This window comes from Notothenia coriiceps, unplaced genomic scaffold (genome assembly GCF_000735185.1).
Source record: "Notothenia coriiceps isolate Sejong01 unplaced genomic scaffold, NC01 NC01_scaffold00015797, whole genome shotgun sequence".
NCBI lineage: Eukaryota > Metazoa > Chordata > Actinopteri > Perciformes > Nototheniidae > Notothenia > Notothenia coriiceps.
Window position 1 is genome coordinate 76090 of NW_011348498.1, and position 11065 is coordinate 87154.

Genomic DNA, 11065 nt, shown 5'->3' on the forward strand with positions numbered 1-11065 from the left:
AAAAATAAAAAGGTTTAAAAAAGTTATTGTTTAATGTTTTAAGGAGGTGACGCTACTCAGCCAATCAAATCGGTGCAGTCAGCACGATAGATTCAACACACACACAGAGACGAGACAAGAGGAGAGAAACAGTCGGATTAATTTCAAATGGCGGAAGGTAGACAGCGAAAACAGAGCATTTAATTACATTTTCTCTTACTGGACCTCTTTGAAATGCAATTGAATACCCCTGCATTATAGCAACAATGAATAATAATAATAATAATAATAACAGCAATAATAATTGGGAGGGGGGGCGCGGCTCTTCTTATGTTCTCTGAGGGGAGGCTCACCTACCCAGACTTTGAAAACCCCTGCAATAGCACCTCTCAAGCAGCTCTCAAGAGATCCTCACGCGTGATCAGAATCTCCCACAATCCATTGCCGTAACAAAGCTACAGTAATGCAGGCGCACGTTTGTAACACCAGATGGCGTAATTCTCCAATTTAACCAGGATTTTACACCAACCTTTATAACTCTGTTACACATGCTGCGAAGTACGATCTGGCACTGAGGTGAGAGTGAAGTGGGGCCTATAGTGGAGCTGATGGGTGTAACAGAGTGTGAGAGAGAAACAGGGTGTGACCAGTGACTAAGAGCCACACGAGGACGATAACGCAAACGGACCGAAATCGATATCAAAAAAGTCTACGCAATAGGCACCAGAAACGTGTCCGTTCACAAGAGACCGCTCGAAAGCGCTGGAGACGCTGTAGTACATATGCCGGGCCTGTAGGTGGGACTGTAGTTCTGCCACAAAAGCAGCAAAGAAGACTTCCCGCTCATGGTTGCCATGGTTGCCCTTCCGTTTATTCTCCGCTGTGGACGCTCTGGCTCTTTTTCTCCCTCCCCGAGGCAAGCGTGTGCTTCCTGCTGNGACATGAAGAAGAGGGGACACATGTTGATGAAGAAGAGACATGAAGAAGAGGGGACACATGTTGATGTAGAAGAGACATGAAGAAGAGGGGACACATGTTGATGTAGAAGAGACATGAAGAAGAGGGGACACATGTTGATGTAGAAGAGACATGAAGAAGAGGGGACACATGTTGATGTAGAAGAGACATGAACAAGTGGATTTTGCAGAATAGGTGAACTTTAAAATGTGAAAAATATACACAATAATCTGCATACTCACCATATTGTGTCGGGGGATGGCCTGAAATACTACCGACATATAATATAATGTAAAATAATCGTACTTGTTGCAGGGCAGCAGCGATCATGATGCACACCGGCCCCGTGGTGGCGCTCCAGGTGGAGAAGTCTGCAGCGAGGCTCCACGGCCTCGAGGCTCTGCTGAACACAGGTGAGTAACCAAACACTATGAAGAGTTTTTATATTCCTGCTGGTCATGAGTGTTTAAATTAAAACCTTTGCTTGCTCGTGAAGGCGATCAGAGCCAGGCTAAACCCATCGGAGAGACTCTGCTGCTGCAGGGAGGAAACAGGAGGCGCAGAGAACAGCTGATGCAGAAAAACAGACAGCTGTTCCGATCCAACCCAAACATGACCGGTGAGACAGAAAAACACATTTATCGCCTATAACATGTTAAAAAATACGTTTTTTTCACTAACTTTGTCTGTTTGTGTTTTCTCTAGAAGTTCACCAACAGTTAGCATTAGCTCCATTAACATATTTAAACATGACATCATTGACTTTGACTTTTACCCTTATCACCTAAAGTGTATTTATTATTTTGTCTTTGTTTCTTCAGACCTTTCCTCTGAAGATGAAGCTGTGGTGAGAGGAAACAACATGGCTGCTGTCTCCAGTGTGAACCTCCGTGCTCCTGATGTGAGATTTCTCTACATTTATCAGACTTTTTCCGTAAAATTCAAACACAATGTGCTCAATTCACAGCAAGACTTTGAACACCAGGTCTAAAATGTCCTGTTGTTTGTCTTGTCTTACCCCGGCTGATACTTCACTAAATCCACTGTTTTAATTGTTCCCTATATTGCCCCTATGCCCTGTAAGGTGTCCTTGGGTGTTATGAAAGGTGCCCCCCAAAATAAATGTATTAATTATTAATTAAAAAGTAGACATGTTTGACTTTTTAATGTTTAAAGTTACCAGAACACATGCTAAAATGACTGTGTGGTAATATTAAAAAGTGAGTTTAGACTGATTTCCTAGTCTTCCTTTTCTTTTTTATTCTTTGTAACATTTTTTAAATCAGTATAAATAAGAGTGTGAGCTAAATAAAGATGAATGCATTGTTTGACGTCCTTAAATACGTGTTTTCTCAGGTGTATCAGAGGGAGTACTTGACCCTCCCGACCCCTAAGTCCTCTCAGGAGAAGCAGAGGTCTGACTCCGCTCTGCAAACCTTCACTGTGTCTCTGAAACCTGCAGAGAGCAGCAGGACCTGCATGGTGAGGACCATTATCTAATACTACAGTCTACAAATCCAGTAATATTGGGCTAAACTTGTGCAATAATGCTTCTCACATAAAGTTACATCGCTCTAAGGTAAGTTACAAATAAATATCTACAGGAAACATAGTGTATAGGAGTAATTTACCTCAATAATTGAATGTATTATATGTTTATTTTCTGCTGTATTTCCCTGTCTATCCCCTCCTGTAGCGCCAGGCTCTGTCCCAGGAGAACCTGTGTGTGGACAGGGACAGAGAAAGCGACCGACAGCGCCCCCTGCTGGACGGGAGGCAGGCGGCTCTGAGAGACCTCCCCTCCTTCCCTCTGAGGTCCTGTGTTTCCACTGACCTGCTCTCAGAGAGACAGCAGGGGGTCCGCAGCAGCAGCTGCAGCAGCAGTGCCGGCGTCTGGAGGAACCCGTTCCCCCAGAACCAGTTCCTCCAGAACCAGAACCCGACTCCCTCCTCTCAGCCCGTCCGCATCGACATCCCCCTCCCCCGAACCGTCAGCTCCAGACCTCCTCTCACCTCCTTCCTGCAGGGGAGCAGAGTCAGTGATGGAAGCCTCCAGAGACCCTCCTCCAATAAACCCCAGGTCAGCATCCCCTCGGACTGTTTATGTCTTGTGTCTTAGTTTCTCTAATGTACATTGCCTTGTTTTCAATGTCCCTGAAACGCAAATCATTTCCCAAATTCGGATCAATAAAGTACTTATCAATCTATCTATCTATCAATAAACCCCAGGTCAAGTAACATTTAGTCAAGTACTGTACTTAAAGGTGGGGTAGGTAATTCACTTCAGAAACACTTTGTGTTATATTCCATGGAATGCTCTTAACATCCAGATAGAAATGAATAAATTAAATGCTTTGATAATAAATACATAAACAAATATCATCTGTGGAAGCCGTGGCGCTGTAAAAAGCACGACCAATCATCTGAGCCGGCCCGGCTAAAGTAACTGGATGGCCTACCTGCCTGTCAGCCTTCCATCTGTGCACAAACTTATCTCGTGCCCTCATTGGTCATGTGCGCGTTCGTGTGTGTTGGAGGAGGGGCTCTGTAAGGAAGTCTGGAGGAAGGGGCCAATTTTTTTGGGCTGCGTACTTTCAAATTCTAGCGCACTCAAGCTGGTTTCTCCATTCTTNCCAAAAAGTCTACGCAATAGGCACCAGAAACGTGTCCGTTCACAAGAGACCGCTCGAAAGCGCTGGAGACGCTGTAGTACATATGCCGGGCCTGTAGGTGGGACTGTAGTTCTGCCACAAAAGCAGCAAAGAAGACTTCCCGCTCATGGTTGCCCTTCCGTTTATTCTCCGCTGTGGACGCTCTGGCTCTTTTTCTCCCTCCCCGAGGCAAGCGTGTGCTCCTGCTGTAATCCTCTCCGGTAATCCACCAGCAGATGAAAAACGCCCACCTCTCCGCCTCTTCCAAGGGACGAGGGGACCAGGCAGCAGAGATTCAGTTTTTTTTCGCCGGTCAACATGTCCGTTAAAGTTTAAATCTTCTGGACAAAATTAGAAAAGTGTCGGTCAGAGGTCTTCTTTGTTATTTATTGAGCTTTAAAACAAATTGATCACGACTCTATATAATATTATAATAATAAAAAACGGAGCCTCTCTTTTTCTCCCCCTCTTCTGACAGCCCAGCAGCTGATCTCTGAGCAGGAGAGGTGGGGAGAGGCAGGGCTATTGCTCTATCGTTATCAGGAAATGATCGTATAAGCGTAAACACGGAGCCGTTTGGCCCCCCAGAGCGTTTCGTTCGCAGATCTACCCACCTAGGAAACCGTTATAGTTATCGTTTTCTACGTTTCCATGTCGGCCTCGTGTGGCCGAACCGTCCAAATGATAGAGAACTGTAGCGGATATGACGTTATATCGTCCTCGTGTGGCTGGGGCCTAAGGTGGCTGAGAAATGCTAATTCAGAAAATAGGTGAGTGAGGGACATAGACTGTGACAAATCCTAGTGATAGAAATCTTTAAAAAATATTATCCTAAATAATGAAACACTGAGGAAAACCCTAATGAAAAATACAAGTCCTAATGAAAAAAACCTAAAAAAGTGAATGCTAAATAAATTTAAAAAAACCTTAAATTAAAAACGTAATAACAAATTAAATCCAAATAATAAAGAATCCTAAAATGTAAATAAAATCCTAAATAAAAATTAAAAAAATCCGTAACCAATTAATTCCTAATAATATATTACAAATATTTAAAAGAAAACTAATACAATTATTTATTAAACTCCTAATAAAAAACAAAAATCCCAATTTAAAAAGGAAATTGCATTAACAAAAAATCCTAAATAAATAATATATATATTTCTTTAACTACAGGAGGAAAGCACAAAGACAATCCGCACTTGTCGGATGATCCTGGATTACCGATTGGAGTTACATTCAGTGAATCCTGTGAGTATGAAGAAGCTTTTATTAATAATATATTATAGTTATTCTACCTCCTCTCATAACGCCGGTGTATTTATATATTCCAGCGGAGCACGGCTTCCTGTCTGCGGTGATAAACTACACCAACAGCTCCACGGTTCACTTCCATCTCTCGCCGGCGTTCATCCTGTACGCCGCCGCTCGATCCGCTCTGAAGACACAGCGAGCCACGGATATCACTAACAAGATGGCCGCCATGACAGGGAGGGTCATACAGGCAAGAAAACCCCTCACCCTATTACATTTACATTCGTAAGCAAACAAGGCGCCAACAAAAGTGGATTTAGAGGAATATTTCAAATGATTCTTGTTAGAGAAATATCCCTGGTCCCCGGCTTGAGCTTCAATCTCAGGATCCATGTATCTGTGATCCTCTCCAGAATGGAAGTAGTCATCACATACAGAGCATCAACTAGTTCCTGAACAGTGTCCTTCACATGCTGATATCCAAGAGAGGGAGTTACACAGTCACAAGATGGAGGAATAGAAAGCAGTATTCAATGTTTACTTCAGATTAGCTCCACGTCAGAAATGAGCATGCTTGTCATATGTCTCTCTCCATAGAGGCTGAATCATCATGTTAATCACATAGCTATCATATGCCTCAAACAGTCCTGATGCTCTTCTAGGTAATCACACATCCTGTCCATGTCAGCAGCTACAGTTGGGAACCTTTGTTACCATTAACTCTGATATTCGAAGAAGAGTACAGTTCAGTATGTTCCCAACAATTCTCATACTTGATTCTGACTCTGTGTTCCCCCAATTGCTTTTGCTGTTCCTCACATGCCTCCCGAAAGTAGGACCTGGAGCTACGAAACCGTATTCAATGTCAAGGAAAAAGGCTGTGGACAGCTGTGTGTATCTAAACTGTTGGCAGAGACAGCAGGGGATCGCCGGCGGCTCTCTTGCCTTCTGGATTGGCCAACAACGCTCTGAGGGCGCTGAAACATCCTGAAACGGCGACAAAGAAACGCTCAGAACCAATCAGCAGAGGCAGAGCAGCTCGACCTGTCCAGCCTGGTGCTGACAAAGCAGGCATATGCAGGATAAACCAAATACAAACATAGACACCATTAGAAAGTCCCCCCCAAGTAAAAACTGACACCAGACAGGCAAGTTAACTGACGCACAGGGACTGTGTTTGGTTAGCAGAAGGCAAGAAGCGTATTTTTTTCAAACACCAGCTAAAGAAGACACAATCTTTTAGATGAAGGCTTTTTAATAGGCAACCCCCACTTTAAAGTTTTCTTTTAATCTTTGTTTATGTTTTACTTACCTTTTAAATTTGTTTTTTATTATTTCAATAGGTCTTAATCATTTTTCTGATTTTAGAAGCATACCTATAATGTTCACTTATTGTTTTTTAATGGGGTTTTTAAATATTTTATATATTAGTTGCATTGTCTTATCTGTCAGAGAGAAACCATTTATTTATTTTATTTTGTAATTCATCATACCATGTTACGGTCCTTGTGTCTATTAACCTGAGTTAAAAAATGTTACATTTTTGCTGCCATGTTACACTTTTTAGTTCTTAACAATATTTAGGGGGAATTTTCTTGTGTTCTGTTTTTTAACTTGTGATGTGTTCCCATTTTTTTGTTAAACGCACTTTGAGCTGCAAATGGTGTTTGTATGAAATAATAAATTATTATATAGAGTTCAGTACCAGAAAAACAGGTTATTCAAAAGTGCACATCAAATGCAGCACATGGTGCTCGCTACTTCAGCAGATGATCTACTACTTTGCAAGACACAGCAAGTCTTGAGCCATAAAACAATACACTGTTTTTTTTGAATTAAGAAGCTTCCTCACTGAAAAACCAACCATCAATTCTGGAATACAAAAGGCAATTGAGTTAATAAATACTTAAAGAAACTCACACGTTGTTACTTTTAAGCAGGATTTTTATACCTTATAGTTTTTTCTCTAAAGCTCCACAGAGTCAACACAATTTATTGTGTTTTGATCTTAACAAAAATGTTTTTCTCTTGCGGTCCTCTTGTAGCGCCTGCTGCAGGTGTCTGGGGCAGAGCGAGTTAAAAGAAACACTGCGCGAGCGTTTCTAATCAGATGCCAGAGCAGGCAGCGGAGCTCGCCGTGCTGGGATTAGGTACTCTTCAATTAATCCAATATATACGTTCAGGAGTTGGTGTTTGAACAGAAATGATTGAACCCTTGCATGTCTCTCTGCTGCGGCAAGCTNGAAAGAACATCCATAACATTCATCTGTTTGCAACTTATATATATTAATATTCCAATTGCTTGTATATCGACTATTCTGCGCTATTTCTATTATATTTACTTGCACTATTGTATCTGTTTTATTGTGTTGCACTGTTGGAGGATCCTAATATTTTCATTGATATATCTACACTGTAGCTATGTACACATGACAATCAAAGCCTTGAATCTTGAGTACAGTACTTGAGTAAATATACTTTTTGACAGTCCACCACTGCTAACCACCATAACGTCTCTTCTCCACGTTGTGTTCTTCGTCCTCAGGCCACTCTTTGGTGGAGATAAGAGTGCGAGCGCTGAAGAACATCTTGTGTAAACTGGACCATTCCCTGATCTCCGTCTCAGACATCGTGCAGGAGAAGATGCTGTTTGTGCTTCTTCTCGAGTGGTTCAATTTCCCCGAGGTGCCGATGCAGGAAGAAGTGCTTGAGCTGCTCTCCACGTTATCAAAGGTAGATACATTTTGAGCAGAAAGATGGACATATTTCTATCTGGTTTATAGATATGTTACAAGGTGAGTCCTCAGGTGGGCAGAAGCTAGACAGGAGCAGTCTACCAACTCTCACAATATGCTGATAAACTTATAATGTAGTTTTGGGGTTCAGGCTTTCTTTGACAAGTCGAACCAGACTTTAACCAGTATGTTAAAGTAGGATCAATATTCTACCAATGTATGTTTTGATAAAGTTTAATAACAGGCTTAAATGGATATTTTAAATGTGGGTTTTATGAGGTACTTATCCATAGTCCGTTCATGTGTGTTGGAGGAGGGGCTCTGTGAGGAAGTCTGAAGGAAGGGGCAGATTCTCTTCGGCTGCGTACTTTCAAATTCTAGCGCACTCGAGCTGGTTTCTCCATTCTTACCTTTAAGGTGTCTTAAATACATTTAGCCACTGCCCCAGTTCACAGCAGTTCATTACTTTACTTCCTGTTGTAATCAAACCCACTTCCACACTATCCCTTCAAATATCCACACCTTCACAGACAAAGTGTACCTAAATATCAGCATGGGTGTAAATGGAAATGCAGAGTGATTTTCACGCTGACATTCTGACAGCTACACCAAACATTACACTGAATTATAGATTTTTCATTTCATACCTGTTAGGAAAATATCCCTGTTCCCCGGCTTGAGCTTCAATCTCAGGATCCATGTATTTGTGATCCTCTCCAGAATGGAAGTAGTCATCACATACAGAGCATCAACTAGTTCCTGAACAGTGGACTCTCATATTGGAAGAGTACATTCACTATTTTCACAACAATAGCTATTTTTCATTTTGTGTCTTCCAAGCATCCGAGTGCAGCCCAGATGCTCAGAGACGTCGGGGCGGTGGACTTCCTCTCTCAGCTGTCTCGTAACGTGGAGCCCAGCCTGCGAGCTGTCATCGACGGGACCCTCGACCAGCTGTTCCTGCTCCCCCCACTCCTCCCCAGCCACAACACAGTCTCCACGCATCGACAACGCAACACAACTCCAACTCCAACAGGTGCTGCAAGTTCTCCTTCTCTCTGCTACAAAACACATCATGTTTTATCCTTTGATGGATGAGAGGGCGTTGTCTTTAGTTAAAGTCAAAGTCAACTTTATTGTCAATCTTTCAGTTTGTGTTTAAGAAAGGCCGAAAAACCTTTATTTAAAAAAAAAGCTTGTATTTCTTTTTTTTCCTATTACGCCTCTTTTAGCACTTTGGGGTTACTTTTAGCAATGAAAGGTGATTTACAAATAACATATTATTATTATTATTATTATTATTATTATTATTGCAGACAGAGAGATCTAAATACCGTTTCCCACAATCCCGAGGAATGCAAAATACAAATATATATAAAAATATGAATACAAATGTGTATATACCTGCATATATATATATATATACACAATCAAAAGACACATTTATACATATGCACACATTAAGAAATAAAAGCACAACAATCAATTTATATAGAAAATAACAGTCACTTCAATATCTTTGAGAATGTACATTAGTGCAAGATTGTCTTTATAAGAATTTGATGCTTTAAGTGTGAAAATACATTTTATCTCCTGCAGATGTTCCACCTGAAGACCATTGTCCGAAAATGGGATATTTCCACAAGAGCATGCCAAGCCATACAGATGTGGCGCCTCAGAAGATAGCAGGTACACATTTATAATGTATATTTTATTAACAAGCGCTCATAATGATAAATAAAGACATTAAAGGTATTATTATAGGCTTAGAACAGACACAGATACAAGTCTAAGAAAGAAACACTAAATACAAAGGCAACAGTATTTTGAAAAGTCAGGTTTTTTGTAATTTTGTTCTTGTGTCTAATAGCATGACGTTTTTACTGTTTAATAATTGTCTTTTTGATGTTTTATCCTTAGTGCACGAGTCTGTGAGGTGTCTCAAGTTTTCTGTTTTCCCATGGCTGACTTTGACGAACACAGACAGACACATACTGTCATCCAACGAGAGGTGAGAGACAATTCATGTATCTAGAAAATAACATAGGCGTGGTAAACATGCTAAAGAAAGCTCAGGAACATTTTATATTAAAGTGACCCAGAATCAGAGAAAATCTGTGCCAACCTGTCAAAAAAGTTGTTTAGTATAATAAGTGTCATTTTGTAACAGTTCTCTGAGGAGCAGCAACCCTACCTTGGTGCGGACTACATGTGAACTCCTGTGTGACGTCATTATGCAAGACTTTCCTGCTGAGATCTTCCTGCAAAGGCCCAGCATAGTGCAGGTATCAATACATGACCATGTTCCTGTGCTGACTATAGTATTCTTAATGTTTGGCTATACTCATGTGGTTTAGAATTGTGAGTGGAAAAACCTCAACACAAAACTTTATTTAAATGCTTTGAAGTACATGTTGAATGAAATGCTTTTATTGGACTATGAGAGCATTAGTGGGAGAGTTTAGGGAGCTAGTGAGCAGCTGTGATCCAAAAACTGTCTTTGATCATGAAGCCTAGTGTTTCAATTCTCAGTGTTATCAGTGAAGTGTGTGAGACACTGCAGACTCTATCCTAACAGGGATAAACAGAGAGATGGATGACTCATAAACGGCAGGTCCATGCAGCAGCAGCAGAAACTCTGGGATGTTGTGGATCGTGATTTTATTGCAACTTGCACTCTGGAGTAGCTTTGACTTCAGTTCAGGATGTATGATTATAGTCAGTCTAAAGACAAAAGCCTCTATTTGATTCGTCTTGACTTAAATATTCTTCTTGTTTATTCACAACAATTAGCGGACATTGTCTCGAGTGGGACCGTGAACCATCCTATAATGTATTAGATGGTCATTCAAGCCATTGTCACAATAATAACCTGTCAAATGGTGTCCTTGATCAAAACACCCATTTATAAATGTGTGTCCCTGATCCTTCTGGAGGTTGAGGATCCTCAGGAGGCAAAGTGATGTGCTTCAGGAGGCAGCAGAGTATAGGGGAGACAGTGTGGGCATGATGCTCCTACTGCGGGGTTTAAACATCCTTGGTGCAGTTTTTTGCTGCTTTAAGGCGTCCTTAAATATCAGAGATTCTGTAAAAGTAGTGTTCAAACTGTCCTCGTCCTGGTCTTGTTGGCTTTGCAGGAATTTAAACTATCTGTTATTGCAAATGACATATTAAGGTGCTTGTTCATTGTACTCAATGTCACTTGTTTTATATTTAAAGTAGGGCTGCACAATTTGGAAATAAATAACTATTTTCCTGGGATTGCAATTGATTCACAGATTTAGAGGGATTGATGCATCTACTGCATGGTTTACAAATCCTTGGTGCAGTTTTTGCTGCTTTAAGGCATCCTTAAAGGGGACCTATCATGCAAAATGCACTTTTTGATAAACATGTGTCCCCGGTGTGTCGGGGAACTCACGCAGCGTCAGAAAATAAAACCCTCTCTCTTTTCCTCCGTACCCAAATCTCTAAAAACGGGGGAACAAC

At 41.2% G+C, this 11065-nt stretch overlaps 3 protein-coding genes across 4 annotated transcripts in view; all 3 read left to right on the forward strand.

The window, feature by feature from the left end:
- The window catches only part of LOC104949215 (afadin-like), a 19504-nt gene extending 13640 nt beyond the window's left edge, over nucleotides 1-5864 (forward strand). For both annotated transcript variants that reach the window (XM_010775527.1, XM_010775528.1), the window contains exons 6-8: nucleotides 4764-4838; nucleotides 4922-5091; nucleotides 5755-5864. In XM_010775527.1, the coding sequence (XP_010773829.1) occupies nucleotides 4764-4838; nucleotides 4922-5091; nucleotides 5755-5832 (323 nt within the window). In that variant the 3' untranslated portion in view covers nucleotides 5833-5864. The remainder of the gene's footprint in view (nucleotides 1-4763; nucleotides 4839-4921; nucleotides 5092-5754) is intronic.
- On the forward strand, nucleotides 1171-3215 carry LOC104949214 (uncharacterized). The gene is made up of 5 exons (XM_010775525.1): nucleotides 1171-1349; nucleotides 1433-1555; nucleotides 1758-1837; nucleotides 2293-2418; nucleotides 2633-3215. Exons 1-5 carry the CDS (start codon nucleotides 1265-1267, stop codon nucleotides 3053-3055), a joined length of 837 nt encoding a protein of 278 aa, XP_010773827.1. The 5' UTR covers nucleotides 1171-1264; the 3' UTR covers nucleotides 3056-3215.
- Nucleotides 5865-6951: 1087 nt separating the features above from the next.
- LOC104949219 (rotatin-like) lies at nucleotides 6952-10211 on the forward strand. Its single transcript, XM_010775532.1, has 6 exons — nucleotides 6952-6991; nucleotides 7387-7574; nucleotides 8417-8612; nucleotides 9176-9265; nucleotides 9497-9587; nucleotides 9747-10211. Exons 1-6 carry the CDS (start codon nucleotides 6952-6954, stop codon nucleotides 9931-9933), a joined length of 792 nt encoding a protein of 263 aa, XP_010773834.1. The 3' UTR covers nucleotides 9934-10211.
- The last annotated feature ends 854 nt before the right edge of the window (nucleotides 10212-11065 follow it).